We start from the raw sequence: 20,787 nt of genomic DNA on the forward strand, positions 1-20,787 counted from the left end.
TGATACCCAATAGGAAGCAGGATGGAAGTGTGGTGGAAATTCTACCTTTTTAACTAATGAGGCGAGGCAAAGTCAATAATCAATCAAAGTATTACTTTAATAAAAAAATGTATTATAATGAGGCTGGTCGTATTTCACGCAGGTGAAATGGAGTGAGAGCCTGCTGTACAAAGAGTACAGGATCATTTATATAGTCAAGCTACCCCATGCAAGCATCTGCAAAACACGTGACCCTATGTATGTTTGTGTGAGGGGAGAAAAGGTTGCCTCAGTCTGTCGCAAACTTCATACTTCCTCTATCAGTAGCTCAAAGGTTCCCCCAAGTTGGTCAAACAAGTGCTTTTGATTGTCTGAACAGAACAACAGCTTTATCACTGTTGTGCAGGATATAACCTTTACTCTGTCTCCAGTTATCTTAAGAGGGACCGGTCAGTTTCTGTCAAGTCTTGGCTAAGCTCCAGACATCATGGGGTCTTTCTCCACACACAGAACCGTTAGAACAGGCCTCTATTAATGCACACACACACACACACACGTATCTTATGAGTTAGTTTATTTAACAAACTCAAGCCCAATGCTTAGGCTTAAAGATGGATATTTTAGTACAAAAGCATTAGTAAGGTTTCATAGAAAATGCCCCCACAGCAGGCACGTAGATACAACGGTGCACTGGTCGCCGACTTATCGACTCGTCGTGCAGCCCAATCAGCCACACACAGGTCTTGAGTGGCAGCAAATCTGCACAATTAGCTGATTGGCTTTCCATACACTCACTCCTTTCAACTCGCCCATACTCTGTGCACCATATTGGGCTGCACCTACCCATACTTGATTTAGTGTATCCATGAGTTTACCAGTTAAATTGACAGGGTTCTATTCATTCTACTTCTATGTGTGCTGCTGCTGCATTGTGGTGGGGGGGGGGTGTTAAGAGTCCATATAACCGCAGGAATGTCAGGCCATCCCGTCGTCAGTCAACTGTTTTTACCCTTTTTCTTTTGTCACATGCGCCGAATACAACCGGTGGAGACCTTCATATGAAATGCTTACTTATATGCCTTTAACCTCTACGGGATGGGTGTCCCTAAACCAGGATGGTTGTTGCTAACGTGCGCTAATGTGACTAGAATGACGTTATATACAACAGCCAACTTTCCGGGACCAAGACATGTCTTAGATTAACAAGAATTTACACTTTCTGCCCATATATCTGCAGTTTCCAATTAACAGTAGCTATTAAAGTGAAAAAAATACCATGCAATTGTTTGAGAGTGCACAACAAACTTATCACGGCAACTGGTTTGATAACAGCTCACCCAGAGGCGGTGCTCCTAGTAGCCGGGGACTTTAATGCATGGAAACTTAAATCTGTTTTACCAAATTTCTATCAGCATGTCACCTGTGCAACCAGAGGGGGAAAACAACTCTGGACCACCTTTGCTCCACGCAAACAAAGCTCGCCCTCCATTTGGCAAATCTGACCATAATTCTATCCTTCTGATTCCTGCATACAATCAAATATTAAAGCAGGAAGCACCAGTGACTTGGTAAATAAGAAAGTGGTCAGATGAAGCAGATGCTAACCTGCAGACTGTTTTGCTAGCACAGATTGGAATTTGTTCCAGGATTTCTCAGACAGCATTGAGGAGTACACCACATCAGTCATTGGCTTCATCAATAAGTGCATCGATGACGTCGTCCCCACAGTGACCGTACGTACATACCCCAACCAGAAGCCATGGATTACAGGCAACATCCGCACTGAGCTGAAGGCTAGAGCTGCCGCTTTCAAGGAGTGGGACTCTAACCCAGAAGCTTATAAGAAATCCCGCTATGCCCTCCGACGAACCATCAAACAGGCAAAGCGTCAATACAGCACTAAGATCGAATTGTACTACACCGGCTCTGACGCTCGTCGGATGTCCTACATTAATTTCACATTTCCACAAACTTCAGTGTTTTCAAATTGTATCAATAATATGCATATCCTTGCTTCAGGTCCTTAGATACAGGTAGTTAGATTTGGGTATGTTGCAAAAAGAAATACATTTTTTTTCTTACTCTAGTTTTTGTTACACAATTAAATAACCATAACGAGGCTATATACATGGGGTACCGGGACAGATTTCATGTTTTATTTTAGTTTTCATGACGGTCTTCATCCGTAACCGTTGGTTATACTGTGCCATCCCTAGCTGCAGCTTGACCAGTGTGTTTGTGTTTCAGGAGGGAGCGTCTGCCAGGAAGGCCCAGACACCAGCCCTGCAGCCCGTCCCCAGACCAGGTCTGTATCTAGCAGCACCAAAGTAGATCAAATGGAAACGACATGTTTAAAGTAGGCCTTCGTAGAGATGGCTTTACAAGTCATTCAAAACTCCTATATCAGTGGTCACCACCAACCCTGGTCCAGAAAGTACGTTTTGGTGCTGGGCTGGAATGAAACCCTGCACACCATGTTGTCACGCTGGACTTATAACATGGTGTGTGTGTGTGATTCAAGGCCCTCTCTTTATTGGTTGAATGGAGAACGTTAATGGGCTGGACTGCATGCCCTGTACTCAATGTTCCCTCTAAGCAGTAGCCTCCCCTGGGACTGCCTCGCAGAAGAAATATATCAGCCCACGGAGAGAAACACGAGTTTGAACTTCACTCAACTTTCTAGAGCAGTGGTCACAAACCGGTCGATTGCATTCCTAGTCGATTGCCAAACTTTTTTTTTTAAACGATAAAGCGGTTTTATTTTTTGGGGTCTCTGGCTGTTGGCGGTAGGTGCACCTGATTCAGCTGCCTTGCGTGCCGGGTAGGCCAGCGGTTACCATTTTGAACCATTTCATGTCTGAAAGTACAAACTCCGCCTTCCCGGTGGGCCCAGAGAGCAAATCAAGTGGCGGCGGGGGGCGTAGCCTAATACAGACGGAAGCATGTCTGTTCTACAAAATATATTTACTTTGTAATAAATGCTTTGAGTGGATAATTATTTATAGAATCATAATAAAATACTAATCATTTGTAATCATAACAATTGTGTCCAATGGGATTAATCCAGGTAGGCTTTAGCATGGGGTTTGTCCTTGTACATTTTTATAGCCACTGCTTAATCAGTTGGGGTACAGGTGTTGATGCTTATTGCTAATAGCACATCTGATAATTAGACCATGCGTATGCTATTTCCAGTATGTTAAAATAATGCTTTTTAAAAAAAAAAATTGTACTAATATGTTATTTGGCCCATTTCTGGAGATGGAAATTATCATTTAGATGGTGTCTGCATAATTTTAATTAGAGTAGAATGTCCTTTATAAAAAGTCACCAGTCCTCCTACGTAAAAAATATCCCGGGGGAGTACCCCGGACCCGACCCCCTAAACAAGGGGACTGAAATTGGTCAAAATTGCAGTTTAATACATGTACAAAATTATCCTCTTTCCGTAAAAGCATGATGGTCTTGACTTTCTTACATGAAAGGGGAGATTAACTTGGCCCCAGACAATCCATCTGAGATCGACATAAGTTTCAGTCTTGGGATTTTTGTTGTTGCTTTAACCCGTCTCTGGATACTCTTTTCAAAACCTTTCTTGGGACAACTGTCAATTGCTTCAAGGTTGCACACCTTCACCAAACGCCAAAGTCCTCCAAGGAGCGCCGTCAGACCAGTGTTTGGCAGCTGTCATCGAGCGTCCGTCATTGTTTCCACCCAAATCATTTATGGGGGAAGTGCAGAGCGGACATGAGGTCCGAAGCTGGAGGTCACCGCTCAGGCCCTTGATTCGCAAGTTTGTTCTGCTATCCAGTTCTGACATCCGGCGTGACTGTGTAGAGGAAAAGTCACGTTCGGTGTGTGTGTGTGTGACATCCATCCACGTTGTGAGCAATAGCCTGACAGCCAGAATCTGACACATTTCCACCGCACCGCTGATGTAGATTAATAGATGAGCTCAGTTTGATAAAGTAGCAGATGTCACAAACACTGGCCTGGAGGAAGGAATGCTGAAATTCAGCTTTAAGGAACTCGCCACATTACACAACACATTAGTTTAAAAGTGTCGTTACTTTTTCTGTTCTGAATACAGGACGGAATTCAATGTGACTTTACAGTCAAGATGTGTCCACATCTCACGCCATTGAATGTGTAGACCCAGCTGTCTCTAATCCTGAAAAAATTGAGTTAGGAAATTACATGGTGCTTGTCCTTTCCATTCATTTTGGATTGTGGCATATAACTGCATCATGTTCAAACATGGCCTGGGTTGTGGACTTAACTCAAGAGGACCACTTTTGAGTTATGAAACATTTTGACTTGAGTGTTATGTCCCTTTTAATGACAACTTGACTTTTTAATTTGATTTGTGAACCAACCCCACATTTCAATGTCTTTTTTTGCTAATTGTTTAAAAAAAAAATGCATTAATGCGACAGTGTCATCTCTCCTGTCACAGAATATATTAATAATCAAGGCAACAACCAGCATAAATGTATCTCGGGCAGAATCAATGCTGGTTTGTGTCTGTTCTTGGTGGAAAAGAGATGCAAGCTTTTAAAACCTAATAGGAAAATCTATTTTTGGAAGCCTCTGACACACATGGCTCTGTTGGATGAGATCTGGGCCTATATTCAGAGTCTCAGAGTTGGAGCGCTTATATAGGATCAGTTTTGCCTTTTCAGAGAATGAATTTAATTATATGAACAGTGGTGACCTGATCCTAGATCAACACTCATAATCTGAGACTCTTTGTGAATATGGGCCCTTTAACTATAAAATAAACCATAGTAAGAGCTGCTTTGCTATAGTGATATACAGGAAACATACTAAAGCAGCTGCTCGCTACTCATTGTATCAAAGCCTCTAAACACATGGAGACAAAAAATAGCTATAGGTCGTGTCTCGGAACGAACAAGTGAAACTGAAATCGGTAAACAGAACAGCAGTACATTTGGTTTGATAATACGTGTCTTCAGTAAGCCAACTCCATTAAGTTATTTTATTTTTTAGGAATTGGATCACGAAAGCAGTGCATTGGCTTTACCTGGTCTATGGCTTTCTGTTGAAAGCTGAATAGAAGCCAGAGCTGTGTCCTCTAACACATTTCATATGTTGTATCCTTCTCCCTGCAGTTTCCCAAGCCAGACCCCCACCAAATCAAAAGAAGGGTAAGTACTGCTACACGTGTGTGTGTGTGTGTGTGTTATTGATGAATGTTGTTAAATGGGAATATATGAACTAATGCGTATTGTGGTCCTGTTTCATTGCAGGCTCTAGGACTCCCATCGTCATCATCCCAGCGGCCACCACATCCCTCATCACCATGCTCAATGCCAAGGACCTCCTGCAGGACCTCAAGTAAGTATTGTGTCTGTGTCTACAGGGAAAAACGTTGATAAATCCTTTTGGTGTTCAACCCTGGTAAGTCATCATCAATACACACACAGTATTTATGCAACTCTATTTGTGGTGCTGGGTGTTGGCATTATCAATAATTTTAATTGTCTTCTGCTTTGTACAAATACATCGAGCATAAAGTGCTAAATAGGAAGCAGGTGTTTGACTGAGCCAAACCCCTATCCGTTGAAATGTGCACAAGCATTTGTCTAAGTGGTAAACGTTTAACGTACATGACATTAAGTCGAGTTTTATCCAGGAAAATACACGTTCTTATTTGATTAATAACAGTACTTCACGAGTGAGGCTTAAACAATGAAACCCTCTGCAATGTCATTGTTCGCCACCTCCACACCTCACGAAGGTGAAATACACCGGCGTGTTCATTGAAGGTGCGTACAGACGCACATGAGTGGAGTAATTGCTATTTTGCAGTTTAATTGGCGTCATAAATCACTGGACGTCATAAGATGTCGGTGGCTCCGGCTGTGTGGATAAGCAGCGTGGAGGGAGAGCTGCCGTCAGGGCTCTCCCTGGTTATAGAACACAGGGTCTAGCTACCCACCCCCTGCTCTGCGAATACATGACAACTCTTTATAAATGCCCCCAGCTCTGCGAATACATGACAACTCTTTATAAACACCCCCTGCTCTGCGAACACATGACTGCTTCTAAACATTGCTACCATAGCTGCACATAGCTGTTGGTTACTAAGCCAGCCTGTTGCCTGAGGTCATAGTGTCCGGTTACATTTAAAAACAGGGTGTTTTATTAGGGGGTGGGAATTACTTTTGGTAAAAGAAAATTAGCGCTTATTATTGGCCTTTATCATCAAAGAGAATAAACATAATTAGGTCAAGGAAATGGTTCTCCAATACTGCCCTACAAAACAAAAGAGCGGGAGCTGCACATTTGGTCAAAAATGACTCACTGACAATTTTGATATGTTAACTACTAGGGCTGCGAATTGCTAGGGACCTCATGATACACCTTGTTTTGTGTATGGAGAGGCTAGCAATTGCTAAGTTTCAAAACAGGCAAAAAAACTAAAACTACCCTACGGGGGATGTCTTTTTAGTGTGACTGGGAGAAGATGGGACTTTTTTGTAGTTAGTGTGCTAGGGAGACAATGGAGGTAGGGCTTTGAAGGCAGAGGCTGGAACGAATGATGGCCAAGTGGAAACCATTCAGACTGGGCTAAAAATAAAATCTGTGCTGGAAATAAGACTTCATTATTTGGGACACTTAGTAACTTGATCTTATCACACCCAAGTTGTCCACATTTGTCCTCTTGGGACCACTACTACCAATTATTCATATGTATAAAATAAATTCCAAAAACACAACTTCATTATTAGAATTATAATGCCTTTGAGATTTGCATATATCCATAAAGCTATGTCACCTTCATCGTCCCAAAAAAATACTTATTTTTAGCTTTGCCCCCCTTTCTGAAGAACAGTTGATAACAGTAATGCACTGTTGAACTTGGTTATACATGCGTCAGTGATAAGATTTCTCAGGAATCCGTAATTCCTGCTTTCTGACATCCTCTCATACTGAATTGATATTAACCAACATGTTTATTTTTTCATTGCCCTCCCTCTGTTAGGTTTGTGACGTCAGAGGAGAAGAAGAAGCAGGGCATCCAGCGGGACAATGAGGTGCTGCTCCAGAGACGTAAGGACCAGATTCAGCCCGGGGGGGCAACGCTCAGCGTCACCGTGCCCTACAGGGTTATTGACCAGCCCCTCAAACTAGCACCGCAGGACTGGTGAGTCACCACCACCAGACATGATCATTTGTCATCTTCCATACATATGTTCCACTCTGTATCGTCACCAGGACCGTACATGATGGTTCATTATCGTCCATACATGCATTGTACTCAGTAGGACTGTTGAGTCACCAGGACTGTACAGGACTACACAGGGCTCTAAATTAACATTTTTCATTAATAGCACTGGTGCTCCTAACTTAAAGTTAGGAGCACCACACAAATGTAGGAGCACCAGAAAAATAGATGTTTCTAGTTGATTGAGATATTGCCTACTTTGGGCCTATATGAATCATACTTACTTTTGAAGCACATATTTTGAAGAAGGTATCCATTTTACTTTCTGTGCCATACCCACCAAATGTTTGCATATACTGGTGATGATACCAGGTTGTTAGTGGGGTTGCACGATTTGAGCAAAAAATCTAATTGCAATTTTTCTACCAAACATTGCTATTTGACTTGTGATATAGATCAAAACACTGAGTCATAGAATTAGAATAATCATTATATTTCTATGGTTGCTATTTGGCAAGACAACAAATGGAAAAAGCCAGGTAGGAGTTATGTCAGGGTAGGAACCAAAGTGTTGGTCAGTGTTTCCCAGGGGACCCTATTTACATTTACGTCATTTAGCAGACGTTCTTATCCAGAGCGACTTACAAATTGGTGCATTCACCTTGTGATAGCCAGTGGAACAACCACTTTACAATAGTACATCTTATCTTTTTTTTTTGGGGGGGGGGGGGGTTAGAAGGATTACTTTATCCTATCCCAGGTATTCTTTAAAGAGGTGGGGTTTCAGGTGTCTCCGGAAAGTGGTGATTGACTCCACTGTCGTGGCGTCGTGAGGGAGCTTGTTCCACCATCGGGGTGCCAGAGCAGCGAACAGTTTTGACTGGGCTGAGCGGGAACTGTGCTTCCGCAGAGGTAGGGGGGCCAGCAGGCCAGAGGTGGATGAATGCAGTGCCCTTGTTTGGGTGTAGGGACTGATCAGAGCCTGAAGGTACGGAGGTGCCGTTCCTCTCACAGCTCCGTAGGCAAGCACCATGGTCTTGTAGCAGATGCGAGCTTCAACTGGAAGCCAGTGGTGTGTGCGGAGGAGCGGGGTGACGTGAGAGAACTTGGGAAGGTTGAACACCAGACGGGCTGCGGCGTTCTGGATGAGTTGTAGGGGTTTAATGGCACAGGCAGGGAGCCCAGCCAACAGCGAGTTGCAGTAATCCAGACGGGAGGTGACAAGTGCCTGGATTAGGACCTGCGCCGCTTCCTGTGTAAGGCAGGGTCGTACTCTGCGAATGTTGTAGAGCATGAACCTACAGGATCGGGTCACCGCCTTGATGTTAGCGGAGAACGACAGGGTGTTGTCCAGGGTCACGCCGAGGCTGTTAGCACTCTGGGAGGAGGACACAATGGAGTTGTCCACCGTGATGGCGAGATCATGGAAAGGGCAGTCCTTCCCCGGGAGGAAGAGCAGCTCCGTCTTGCCGAGGTTCAGCTTGAGGTGGTGATCCGTCATCCACACTGATGTCTGCCAGAGATGCGATTCGCCACCTGGTTATCAGAAGGGGGAAAGGAGAAGATGAATTGTGTGTCGTCTGCGTAGCAATGATAGGAGAGACCATGTGAGGATATGACAGAGCCAAGTGACTTGGTGTATAGCGAGAATAGGAGAGGGCCTAGAACTGAGCCCTGGGGGACACCAGTGGTGAGAGCACGTGATGCAGAGACGGATTCTCGCCACGCAACCTGGTAGGAGCGACCTGTCAGGTAGGACGCAATCCAAGAGTGAGCCGCGCTGGAGATACCCAACTCGGAGAGGGTGGAGAGGAGGATCTGATGGTTCAAAGGCAGCAGATAGGTCTAGAAGGATGAGAGCAGAGGAGAGAGAGTTAGCTTTAGCAGTGCGGAGAGCCTCCGTGACAGAGAAGAGCAGTCTCCGTTGAATGACCAGCCTTGAAACCTGACTGATTTGGATCAAGAAGGTTATTCTGAGAGAGATAGCAGGAGAGCTGGCCAAGTACGGGACGTTCAAGAGTTTTGGAGAGAAAAGAAGGGATACTGGTCTGTAGTTGTTGACATCGGCGGGATCGAGTGTAGGTTTTTTGAGAAGGGGTGCAACTCTCGCTCTCTTGAAGACGGAAGGGACGTAGCCAGCGGTCAAGGATGAGTTGATGAGCGAGGTGAGGGAGAAGGTCTCCGGAAATGGTCTGGAGAGGAGGGGATAGGGTCAAGCGGGCAGGTTGTTGGGCGGCCGGCCATCACAAGACGCAAGATTTCATCTGGAGAGAGAGGGGAGAAAGAGGTCAAAGCATAGGGAAGGGCAATGTGAGCAGGACCAGCGGTGTTGTTTGACTTAACAAACGAGGATCGGATGTCGTCGACCTTCTTTTCAAAATAGTTGTTGAAGTCATCCGCAGAGAGGGGGGGGGGGATTCAGGAGGGAGGAGAAGGTGGCAAAGAGCTTCCTAGGGTTAGAGGCAGATGCTTGGAAGTTAGTGGTAGAAAGTGGCTTTAGCAGCAGAAACAGAGGTGTAAAATGTAGAGGGGGAGTGAAAAGATGCCAGGTCCGCAGGGAGGCTAGTTTTCCTCCATTTCCGCTCGGCTGCCCGGAGCCCTGTTCTGTGAGCTCGCAATGAGTCGTCAAGCCACGGAGCAGGAGGGGAGGACCGAGCCGGTCGGGAGGATAGGGGACATAGCCAGTCAAAGGATGCAGAAAGGGAGGAGAGGAGGTTTGAGGTGGCAGAATCAGGAGATTGGTTGGAGAAGAATTGAGCAGAGGGAAGAGATGATAGGATGGCAGGGGAGAGAGAGCGAAGGTTGCGACGGCGCAATACCATCTGAGTAGGGGCAGAGTTAGTAGTGTTGGAGGAGAGCGAGAGGGAAAAGGATACAAGGTAGTGATCGGAGACTTGGAGGGGAGTTGCAGTGAGATTAGTAGAAGAACAGCATCTAGTGAAGATGAGGTCAAGCGTATTGCCTGCCTTGTGAGTAGGGGGGGGACAGTGAGAGGGTGAGGTCAAAAGAGGAGAGGAGTGGAAAGGAGGAGGCAGAGAGAAATGAGTCAAAGGTAGACGTAGGGAGGTTAAAGTCACCCAGAACTGTGAGGGGTGAGCCATCCTCAGGAAAGGAACTTATCAAGGCGTCAAGCTCATTGATGAACTCTCCAAGGGAACCTGGAGGGCGATAAATGGTAAGGATGTTAAGCTTGAATGGGCTAGTGATTGTGACAGCATGGAATTCAAAGGAGGAGATAGACAGATGGGTCAGGGGAGAAAGAGAGAATGTCCACTTGGGAGAGATGAGGATTCCAGTGCCACCACCCCGCTGACCAGATGCTCTCGTGGTGTGCGAGAACACGTGGTCAGACGAGGAGAGAGCAGTAGGAGTAGCAGTGTTTTCTGTGGTAATCCATGTTTCCGTCAGCGCCAAGAAGTCTCCTAACATAATCAAATTTTTTGCTTTCGCTGTAAAGCCTTTTTGAAATCGGACAATGTGGTTAGATTAACGAGAGTCTTGTCTTTTAAAATGGTGTAAAATAGTTGTATGTTTGAAAAATAGAAATTATTGCATTTGAGGTTTTGTATTTTGCGCCACGCTCTTCCACTGGCTGTTGAATAGAGTGGGACGGTGACGTGCCAACTAGCCCATAGAGGTTAAACCCTTTACATTGAAGATCTGTGAAGTTAATTGGATTTTTACTAATTATCTTTGAAAGACATGGTCCTGAAAAGGGACTTTTCTTTTTTGCTGAGTTATGATCGACATTACCTGACAATATTGTTGTAATGCTTGGCTGTACATGAAAGTACCCTACATCCACATACTGCTACACCACTATAGCAACCAGCCCCTCAAAAGTTTACAAATGACTATCCTCTAAATCTGGCTTACAATGCGTACTGCCATTTTACTGGACTACACACATTCAGTACAGTGACATGTTGTATTATTTGTCTTTTGGTTTTGTTTATAATTAAGCAATAAGGCCCGAAGAGGTGTGGTATATGGCCAATATACCACGGCTAAGGGCTGTTCTTGCCCACGATGCAACGCAGAGTGCCTGGACATGGCCCTTAGCCGTGGTATATTGGCCATATATCACCTCCCCGGGGCTTATTGCTTAAATATAACCCTTAGGTGCCTTATTGCTATAATAAACTGGTTACCAATGTAATTAGAGCAGTAGAAATAAATGTTTTTTTCATACCCATGGTATACGGTCTGATATACCATGGCTGTCAGCCGATCAGCATTCATGGCTCGAACCACACAGTTTATAATTTGGTGGGTGCTTATATTTGTTCTATTTCACACATGTACACGTGTGTATTACTACGCATGTGTAAATTGGATATGTTTTTAATTTTCTTTGCATATTCCAACTCCCCCTGGGACGCCTTTTTGGAGAGTTGGTTCATGGCCAGGGTCTGCCGTTATCAACGGCGACCCTGGAGCAATTAGGGTTAAGTGCCTTGCTCGAGCACATCGACAGATTTTTCACCTAGTCAGCTTGGGGATGCGAACCTGCAACCTTTCTGGTCACTGGCCCAAAGCTCAGCTGCCCGCCGCCTGTGAAAAATTCACCCGCAATCTGCAATCAGAATGTCTGCCAGGGTTAGAAAGTTGATATTGACTTTGTGTTGTGCAGGGATCGTGTGGTGGCTGTGTTCGTGCAGGGCCCTGCCTGGCAGTTCAAAGGTTGGCCTTGGCTGTTGCCTGACGGATCTCCTGTGGACATTTTTGCTAAAAGTGAGATTCCTCCCATTTCTCTTGCTGTTATACACACGGGTAGCATTTTTGACAAGGTAATTGAATTTCTTGTTGCAGGTAACTACTGGTAATTAGTGTGGTTACCCAGTTAAAGTGCCACCCATACGGGTCTTTGGCTCCTAACCTGTTATACCTGTTCAATGAACTGGACTTAGGTTAATTCATATTTGCAAGCTAACCTGTACAACCCAAGTCTCAACTAGTATTGGTCCTACCTAATTGACCTTGTGGTCTCCCTGCAGTAAGAGCCTTTCATCTGAAGTATGACGAGCAGAAGATGGATCCCAACGTTCAGAAGTGGGATGTCACCGTGTTGGAGCTGAGCCACCACAAGCGCCATCTCGACCGGCCCATGTTTCTGAAGTTCTGGGAGACCCTCGACAGGTGTGTTCTTGAAAGCACATTTGTGCACATGTATGCTCGTGACGCAATGGGGTTGATATTAAACCCACCTCTCTCTAATCTGGGATATATTTTCAATAAAATGTCTGGGGAAAATTACTAAAGGGGAAAAAAAGTGGAAGGAAGATTTCTGTGTAGATGGGTTATTGTAAATGTTAGCACTCATATACATGGAGCTAAATAATCTATCTGTAAATGTTCTCTGGCGTTAGACACAGTTGGGATGTACAGTATATTTCAATGAGATGACATTGTAGAATGCATGAGCTCCTACTGACCAGGTGTTCTCGTCCTGTTCCACCTACAGATACATGGTGAAACACAAGTCCCACCTGAGGTTCTGAGCCTGGACCGCTGCCTCCTTCCTCCACAGGTCCCGTCAAGGCATTAATGAACCCCCTGCCCCAAACCTAGCCCCCCCCCCTTCCTCCTCCCTACCAGGACTACCTCTAGAAGAGACTGGGTACCCTACTAGCACTTTGGGCTCCCAGAAAAATCCCCCGTGTTCAGATAGTCCTTCAGGAAAATACCTTCTACCTGGTCTCCATAGTTACAAGCAGCAGATGCAGTATGTCACTCTGGACATGGGGAAGTTGGAGCTTCCAATGTTTTTTCAAGTTCCAATGTAAAAAAAAAAAAAGATCAAAAATATTTTCTAACATCAGAGCATCTTACTGTGGAGACCGAGGTTGAAGCAAGAGCAAGATGGAGGGTCAGAGCGGACGAGGGGGGATGGATAGATGGAGGTGAGAGAAGAAACCTCTTCTCGTACTATTTCCTTTGTGAAATGAATCCTGTACATTCCATGTGAAACATGAGCTGGCTAAGAAGCCCTTTGGAAATCTAGTGGTGCAAATTAAAATCACTGCTAACCATAAAGGGTATGAGACCTCTGTCAGATTCATTTTCCTGTGTTTTTACTTAATAAAGGAACCCTCCCCCTCCCCCCAGGCTGCCTCTCAAATGGCACCCTACTCCATATATAGCGCACTACTTTGTCTACCCAGTGTCTAAACACAGGGCCCTGGTCAAAGGTAGCACTATGAATGGAATATGGTGCCATTTGTGATGGAAACCCATTTTGACAAAGTGTAGGTAGGCAGCCCATAGAGAATTATAGAGGGCTCTTTGTTTCTGTTATTATGGTGTCAAAGTGCATAGGCAGCGCCTTTGATGCCATCTCCATTTTGATGTCAATTTTGTTAATCTACTACTTCTGAGTTGGTAAACGAAGGGTACACACTACCACCTGGAGTGTGTTGTTTGAACAAGGCCACCGTCGATTTACTGACACCTGCAGTTATGGAATGTTTGCTCACCAGCTAAATTCATTTGCTGATCCCTTCTGGTGACCTGAATGGATTTTGCAATCCTTCCTTAACACATAGGAAGTCCCACCAAGTTGACTACTTAAAAAATGGTGGAGGTCCTCAATGGCGCTGCTTTTGGGCACTATGATGCAGCCCTGTAGCATCTGAATGATGTTCTATGCGATACAAATCTATATATGATATAAGAGCCAAACTTTCTGAACATACTTTGAAGAAAATCAAAGAAGCTAGTCTCTCTTATTGATGCTTATCAAAGATCTTTATGATTCAGTGGTATTGATGTGTTCACATTTTTCAGACAGTCAATTCCAACCTTTGCTCCAAGTGTTTTTTTTGTGTGGCGCAAATGAAAGGATTGATGGCGAACATTGCATTATGTTATGTGTTCATAGTGAAAAGGGTCATAAAGCTGGTAGAGGAACGAGTCTTGATTGTGTTGCTATTTACTTCTACCTTTACCATGCAGAGATGTTTTTTTTCCTGCCCATATGATCTGAACTCCACTAGGGAAACTGATGACAACTGAACTTGTAACATATTACCAGTCTTACCTCTATTTACTGTTGGTAAATGGAACAGTGGCTTTGAAGAATAATCTTAAAGTTTAAAAATGGGTGTGTAATCAGCCAGCTATTGTAAAATAAAATACCTCAGTATATCAGCTACTTTAGAACAACAAAAACTCCTATGCCAGTGTCTAAAATGTGGTGGGAAAAAGACAGGGTGAGTCAACCAACTGTTGCCCAATGAGTCAGACTACTTCTTTTTCTTTTTTTTAACTAGGCAAGTCAGTTAAGAACATCATTTACGGCCTAGGAACAGTGGGTTAACTGTCTTGTTCAGGGGCAGAAGGACAGATTTTTACCTTGTCAGTTCAGGGATTCGATCTAGCAACCTTTCGGTTACTGTCCCAATGATCTAACCACTAGACTACCTGCCACCCCGAAATGTACAGCACCCTGAAATGGAACCTTGCCCACTTATACTGGAACACAACCAGGTAGTAGTGTCGAAGATGGAGAACAGAGCAGATCAGGCTTCCTGTAAATTCAGAGCCATGTCTCTAGGTCCTATTCAGTAGATGCCAATCGGGAGAAAGCGGACAAACCTTAAGAGACTTCATGCACTTGTCCAGAATTTAACGCTCGTCTTCTGTCATCAAAAATGTTTTTGCTATGAAGTTAACTCAAATTGTGTTAGTCACATGCTTCATAAAACAGGCATAGGTAGACGAACAGTGAAATGCTTACTTACGAGACCTTCCTAACAATACAGAGAACATGGAGCAAAAAAACAAAACAATTGCCGAATTGGTCAGGAGCCCGTAAAATCTGCTATACATTGCAGCGCCATTCTAAGAGATTCCATGTGCAAGAATGTAGACGACACTGGTGTAAACAATGACCCGCCACACTCTGTGGTTATGTTTATTATGGGACGTGAAGGTGATCTGACCAAATAAAGATTGACTCGGGGTGGAGTTGTCGAAATTGGATATCTGATCTCATCACCTCTAGTGCCACAGATGATACATTTTTATAAATAGGTAGGAATGTTGAGTCATAATTTAGAAACAAGTTTCGAAACAACCCCCAGCAGCACAGAGGTAAGTTACAACATTAACGCATTATAATATTGGCCAGGTGAAGTCCAGGAGTGGAGTTGGCCAGACAGATGTCTTGCTCACCTGAAGGGTGGTGCACATGCAGCAGATCAGTGACGTCAGTCAGCTAAACTCTGGGTATGGTAAAGTGGGGTGTGTAGAAATATACCCACTTTACCATACCCAGAACTTTAATGTAGTTCTAGCCTACATCATTTACAAACTGTAAAATGCTATTTGGAGAACAGCAACAACAAACAAATGACCCCACACGAATTATCACTGCAATATTAGGTTTAAATGTCTGTGGAATGGCGTGTACAATGTACTACTGAACTGTATACATACTACTTTACTTGTGAAACAGTGCATCATGAAATGGACGCATAATATATATGCTATCAAGTCTCAAGGCCGAATTCAAAAACCGACATCAATGTGCATTAAACCGGAGCATTAAACCGTGGACTGTGAATATAAACTATGCTAGATAATTCCAACACATGCATTTAAATACAAGGCACACAAAGGATTTACTTAGGTCTACAATCGACAAGGACGCATGAAGACAAACTCGACCAAAGAATTAAGAAAATCGTAAAATACAAAAGGAAGATCTACACAATAAGGCCTTGCGTGTCGTTCAGCACCACTGAATGGACACTGCCTCCGTACAGGTAGACATAGAGGAGGTCCGTGGCACGTGGCTGAATGGACACTGCCTCCGTACAGGTAGACATAGAGGAGCTCCGTGGCTGAATGGACACTGCCTCCGTACAGGTAGACATGGAGGAGCTCCGTGGCTGAATGGACACTGCCTCCGTACAGGTAGACATAGAGGAGCTCCGTGGCATGTGGCTGAATGGACACTGCCTCCGTACAGGTAGACATGGAGGAGCTCCGTGGCATGTGGCTGAACGGACACTGCCTGTGTACAGGTAGACATGGAGGAGCTCCGTGGCACGTGGCTGAATGGACACTGCCTCTGTACAGGTAGACATAGAGGAGCTCCGTGGCACGTGGCTGAATGGACAGCGTCTATGTCTAGTAGCTAGAATTATTCAGTTTGTGGCCAGTTAGACATTTTTGGGGCATGGTTGAGTAAGTAGCCTACAATGCTTATATGCAAATCATAACCGGCACGCAGATCTTTAGAGATGGTAGGATCATTTGTAAATTGGCACTCACATGGAAAAGGTTGCCCACCGCCTGCTATTGGCTATATGAAGCCACCCTCGTGGAACGGCGCATACAGTGTACTATGACAGTGTCGTCTCATGTGATTCCCACCAAAATTGTTGCCTTGCATTCAGAGCAGTGTTGCCAACTCCTCAGTAAGGAAAGTAGCTATTGGCTGTCCTAAAAGTCGCTAGAATTCGCCAAATGACATCATCACCAAATTTTCATAATTGTCCATGTGCATGTAATTGTGATGGATGCTGTCGGAGAGAGGAATAACTTCGTGGGAGGCAAAAAGTGAGTAAGAAACACCCTAAATATGTTTAGAACTACAAATGAACTTATGTCGATTCTTGTTTTTTTTTATGTCACAATTCCAACCCTCCTCCTTTATCCGGGCTTGGGACCGGCAGAGTGACCCAAAAGAGAGACTGGCGGAGTTACTTCGTTTATTTTATGTTTTGTTTTTTTGTTTAGTTTTTTACATTTACATCCCGCCCTGAATGTACCCGCTGCTTGTTGAGAAGAGTAAGAACGATACGTGCTTTCACGTCAGAGTCTCCAAAAGTCTCCAATAACACCAGAAAAAGTTGCTAGATTTGTCGCTAGTCGTTTTTTTTTTTAAATGTGTCGCTAGAGGGGTCTGAATACTCGCTTAATATAGTGACAAAGTCGCTAAGTTGGCAACACTGTTTCAGAGATGTACGTTATGTGTGCATCCTGCTCATTTTTGCATTTGCCTGTCTGCATTATTCGCCGCAGGGAAGGAAAACATTCTGTGAATTTTGAAGCATTGTATCAACAGGGTGGCTCTGAGAAGATTGAAGCATTTTATCAACGAAGGAGGCGGCTCTGAGAAGATTTTAACATTTTGTATCAACAAGGCGGCTCCGAGAATATTAATATTGCAACATAGTAGCCAAGGAGGAGGCGGCCCATGCAACTTTTTTCCCCGGGGCCAGTTTATGAGTATGAGTATTGTGTTGCCTAGCAGCATCTGTGCTATCTGGGTGCTCATTGTATATTTAAGTGATAGTAACCGAAAGGTTGCTGAATCGAATCCCTGAGCTGACAAAGGTAAAAAATCTGTCTTCTCCCCCTGAACAAGGCAGTTAAACCCTCTGTTCCCTAGTAGGCCGTCATTGTAAATAAGAATTTGTTCCCTGTTAGGCCTTCATTGTAAGTAAGAATTTGTTCTTAAAACTTCAGGATTGGTGGGTCCCCCACGGGACGGTTGAGTTAACATAGGCCAATGCGATTAGCATGAGGTTGTAAGTAACAAGAACCTTTCCCAGGACATAGACATATCTGATATTGGCAGAAAGCTTAAATTCTTGTTAATCTAACTATACTGTCCAATTTACAGTAGGTATTACAGTGAAATAATACCATACTATTGTTTGAGGAGAGTGCACCATTTTGAACATGAAAACCAATTAGGCACATTTGGGCAGTCTTGAGCCAACAGTTTGAACAGAAATGCAATGGTTCATTGGATCAGTCTAAAACTTTGCACATACAAACTCTAAATTGCAGCTGGGCTGGAATAATACATTATGGCCTTTCTCTTGCATTTCAAAGATGATGGTACAAAAAAAATACACAAAAAACAGTTGGTTTTATCTTTTTACCTTTATTTAACTAGGCAAGTCAGTTAAGAACAAATTCTTATTTTCAATAACGGCCTAGGAACAGTGGGTTAACTGTCTTGTTCAGGGGCAGAACGACAGATTTTTACCTTGTCAGCTCGGGGATTCGATCTTGCAACCTTTCAGTTACTAGTCCAACACTAACCACTAGGCTACATACCAGATCTAATGTGTTATATTCTCCTACATTCCTTTTAGATTTCCTCAAACTTCAGTGTTTCCTTTCAAATGGTACAAAGAATATGCATATCCTTGCTTCATGTCCTGAGCTCCAGGCAGTTAGATTTGGGTAAGTAATTTTAGGCAAAAATTGAAAAAAGGGGCAGATCCTTAACTGACTTGCCTAGTTAAATAAAGGTTCAACTAAAAAAATGTAATAAAACATTTTTTACAGCAAGAAGTAAAAAAGTTTGCCCAACTAAGTAATCATTAATGATTTGCATTATCTCAGATATCATTCTGTCTCTGCATGACAATGCACATTTGTTATAGCCTACAATTGTTATTGTCCTTAAAGCCAAAAACAGGACATGTACTTGTGGGAAATGCTCTAAATAGCAAGTTGTTTATTTTCATACCAATAGGCCTACATGAAACCAAAATTACACTAGCCTACTGGGCGAATAAATTAAAATAACAATTACGCTTACAGCTATTACAACATACATTTGTAATAGCAATAAAACAGCTTTTGGCTTTGAATGGTCACCAAAAAGGAGGGCTCGCTACCTCCCAATTCCCAATTAAATGAACCCCTGGCTATCAGATTACAACAAGGTTTACAAGGCCAGGTTCAAATGCAGTCATCAAATTCAAAGCAATCGGCACACTCCCCAAAAGGGATCGGAATGATTTGAGTCTACTTCTCTTGTTGTGGCCTACTTCACATTTTTGGTCTTGAGCTAGGGTATACCCGTCCATACCCAACTGTTATAGGCTTAGATAGAACTAGCAGTAGTACCAGGTGTGTAGTAGCAGGTGTCTTGGTCCTGGATGGATAGCTCTTTTCTATCCATCCGTCAAGCTTGGATTGGTCGTTGTGGCTTCGTGCTTGGATTGTAGGAATTGAGCAGGTGAAGGTGTTGGCTTTATAAAGGGCTGTGCTACCCACTAAAGCAGGGGTGTATTCATTACTGCATACCGTAGCAAACCGTTTAGCAGGAAACAGTTTTGCCACAAAAACAAGCATTTCTTATTGGACAAGTTGAGGTTAGTCCCGCCCCGTTTCCACAATTTCCTTCGATTTGACTCCTAGTGAATACTCCCCTGGATGTCTTCCCTTTCAATGGGAGTCATCCGTTGCCAGATGAATGACAATGGATGCTGATGGATGATGATTGTTCGACAGAGCACGCACAAACGGTTGTCCGTCTTTTTACTTATGTCATACACGATTTAATCCATGTTCATGCGTCTGAGTGTGGCCATAGTCATATGTAAATCCTCTTCTCTCTCCCTTCTTGTTTTTATATCTTCTCCTTGGCCCAGACGGCATCCCGTTCACCGCCCGCAATCACAGGGCTCTCGAGAGGGTGGTGCGGTCTGCCCAACGCATCCCCGGGGCACACTGCCCTTCAGGACCCCTACAGCACCCGATGTCACAGGAAGGCCAAAAAGATCATTAAGGACATCAACCACCCGAGCCACAGGCTGTTCACCCCGCTATCATCCAGAAGGCGAGGTCAGTACAGGTGCATCAAAGCTGGGACCGAGAGACTGAAAAACAGCTTCTATCTCAAGGCCCTCAGACTGTTAAACAGCCATCACTAGCTTAGAGGCTGCTGCCCTATATACTGTATATACACATGGAATCACTGGCCACTTTAATAATGGAACACTAGTCACTTTAATAACATTTACATACTGCTTTACTTATATATATAAATATATACTGTTTTCTATTCTACTGTATTTTAGTCAATGCCACTCCGACATTGCTCATCCTAATATTTATATATTTCTTAATTCCATTCTTTTACTTTTAGGTTTGTGTGTATTGTTGTGAATTGTTAGATATTACTGTTAGATATTACTACACTGTTGGAACTAGGAACACAAGCGTTTCTCTACACCCGCAATAACATCTGCTAAATATGTGTGTGACCAATAAAATGTGATTTGATTTAGTGTGTCTTTGTGTGTGTGTGACATTTATGTTAACTGGGCACATTATGTCCCTCCAATATGATGATGATGATGATGACCCTACTAGCCATGCAAAATGCCCACATTACATGTTCAAGATGTTACATGTAAAATGTCATACTCGGAAATTACACACCTTGGAGCAATGTTCGAGCTAAGGCAATGGATGTCAGATTCCATTGGACAGAGGAATGGATGTCAGATTCTCTTGGACTTTACCAAAGGGAAAAACAGACAGAAAACTCCCCAAAAAATCACGCGTTTGGGTAGGCGGGGCATAAAATATGGTCTGGAATTGTGCTCATATTTAGCTGGGGAAGAGGCGGATACAGCAGTGATGTCACTGTTGAGTGGTGTCTCATTTCTGACTCGTCCTCTCTGTCCCAACTGAAGCTGGAACTTCTAGGCCTGATTTAAAAATATATATAATACAAAATAAATATATTTACATTTTTTGTTGGGGGGGGGACTCGAATTACCAACCAGGTCATCAGTTATCCGATTAAAAACATTTGCTTCCACCCTATGCCAAAATGTGTAGAATTGCAGGAA

The 20,787-nt window shown here is 43.7% G+C and overlaps 1 protein-coding gene and 1 long non-coding RNA gene across 2 annotated transcripts in view; both read left to right on the forward strand.

The window, feature by feature from the left end:
- The window catches only part of cdc73 (cell division cycle 73, Paf1/RNA polymerase II complex component, homolog (S. cerevisiae)), a 39,141-nt gene extending 25,057 nt beyond the window's left edge, over positions 1-14,084 (forward strand). The window contains exons 11-17 of the mRNA XM_014189583.3: positions 2,227-2,284; positions 5,112-5,147; positions 5,250-5,337; positions 6,989-7,150; positions 11,805-11,905; positions 12,169-12,310; positions 12,636-14,084. Of these exons, the coding sequence (XP_014045058.1) occupies positions 2,227-2,284; positions 5,112-5,147; positions 5,250-5,337; positions 6,989-7,150; positions 11,805-11,905; positions 12,169-12,310; positions 12,636-12,672 (624 nt within the window). The 3' untranslated portion in view covers positions 12,673-14,084. The remainder of the gene's footprint in view (positions 1-2,226; positions 2,285-5,111; positions 5,148-5,249; positions 5,338-6,988; positions 7,151-11,804; positions 11,906-12,168; positions 12,311-12,635) is intronic.
- Positions 14,085-16,239: 2,155 nt separating this feature from the next.
- LOC123741606 (uncharacterized) lies at positions 16,240-20,221 on the forward strand. The gene is made up of 3 exons (XR_006769060.2): positions 16,240-16,738; positions 18,289-18,379; positions 19,579-20,221. It is a non-coding gene; the product is annotated as an uncharacterized LOC123741606 (long non-coding RNA).
- The last annotated feature ends 566 nt before the right edge of the window (positions 20,222-20,787 follow it).

This window comes from Salmo salar, chromosome 03, assembly GCF_965601325.2.
Source record: "Salmo salar chromosome 03, fSalSal1, whole genome shotgun sequence".
NCBI classification, from domain to species: domain Eukaryota; kingdom Metazoa; phylum Chordata; class Actinopteri; order Salmoniformes; family Salmonidae; genus Salmo; species Salmo salar.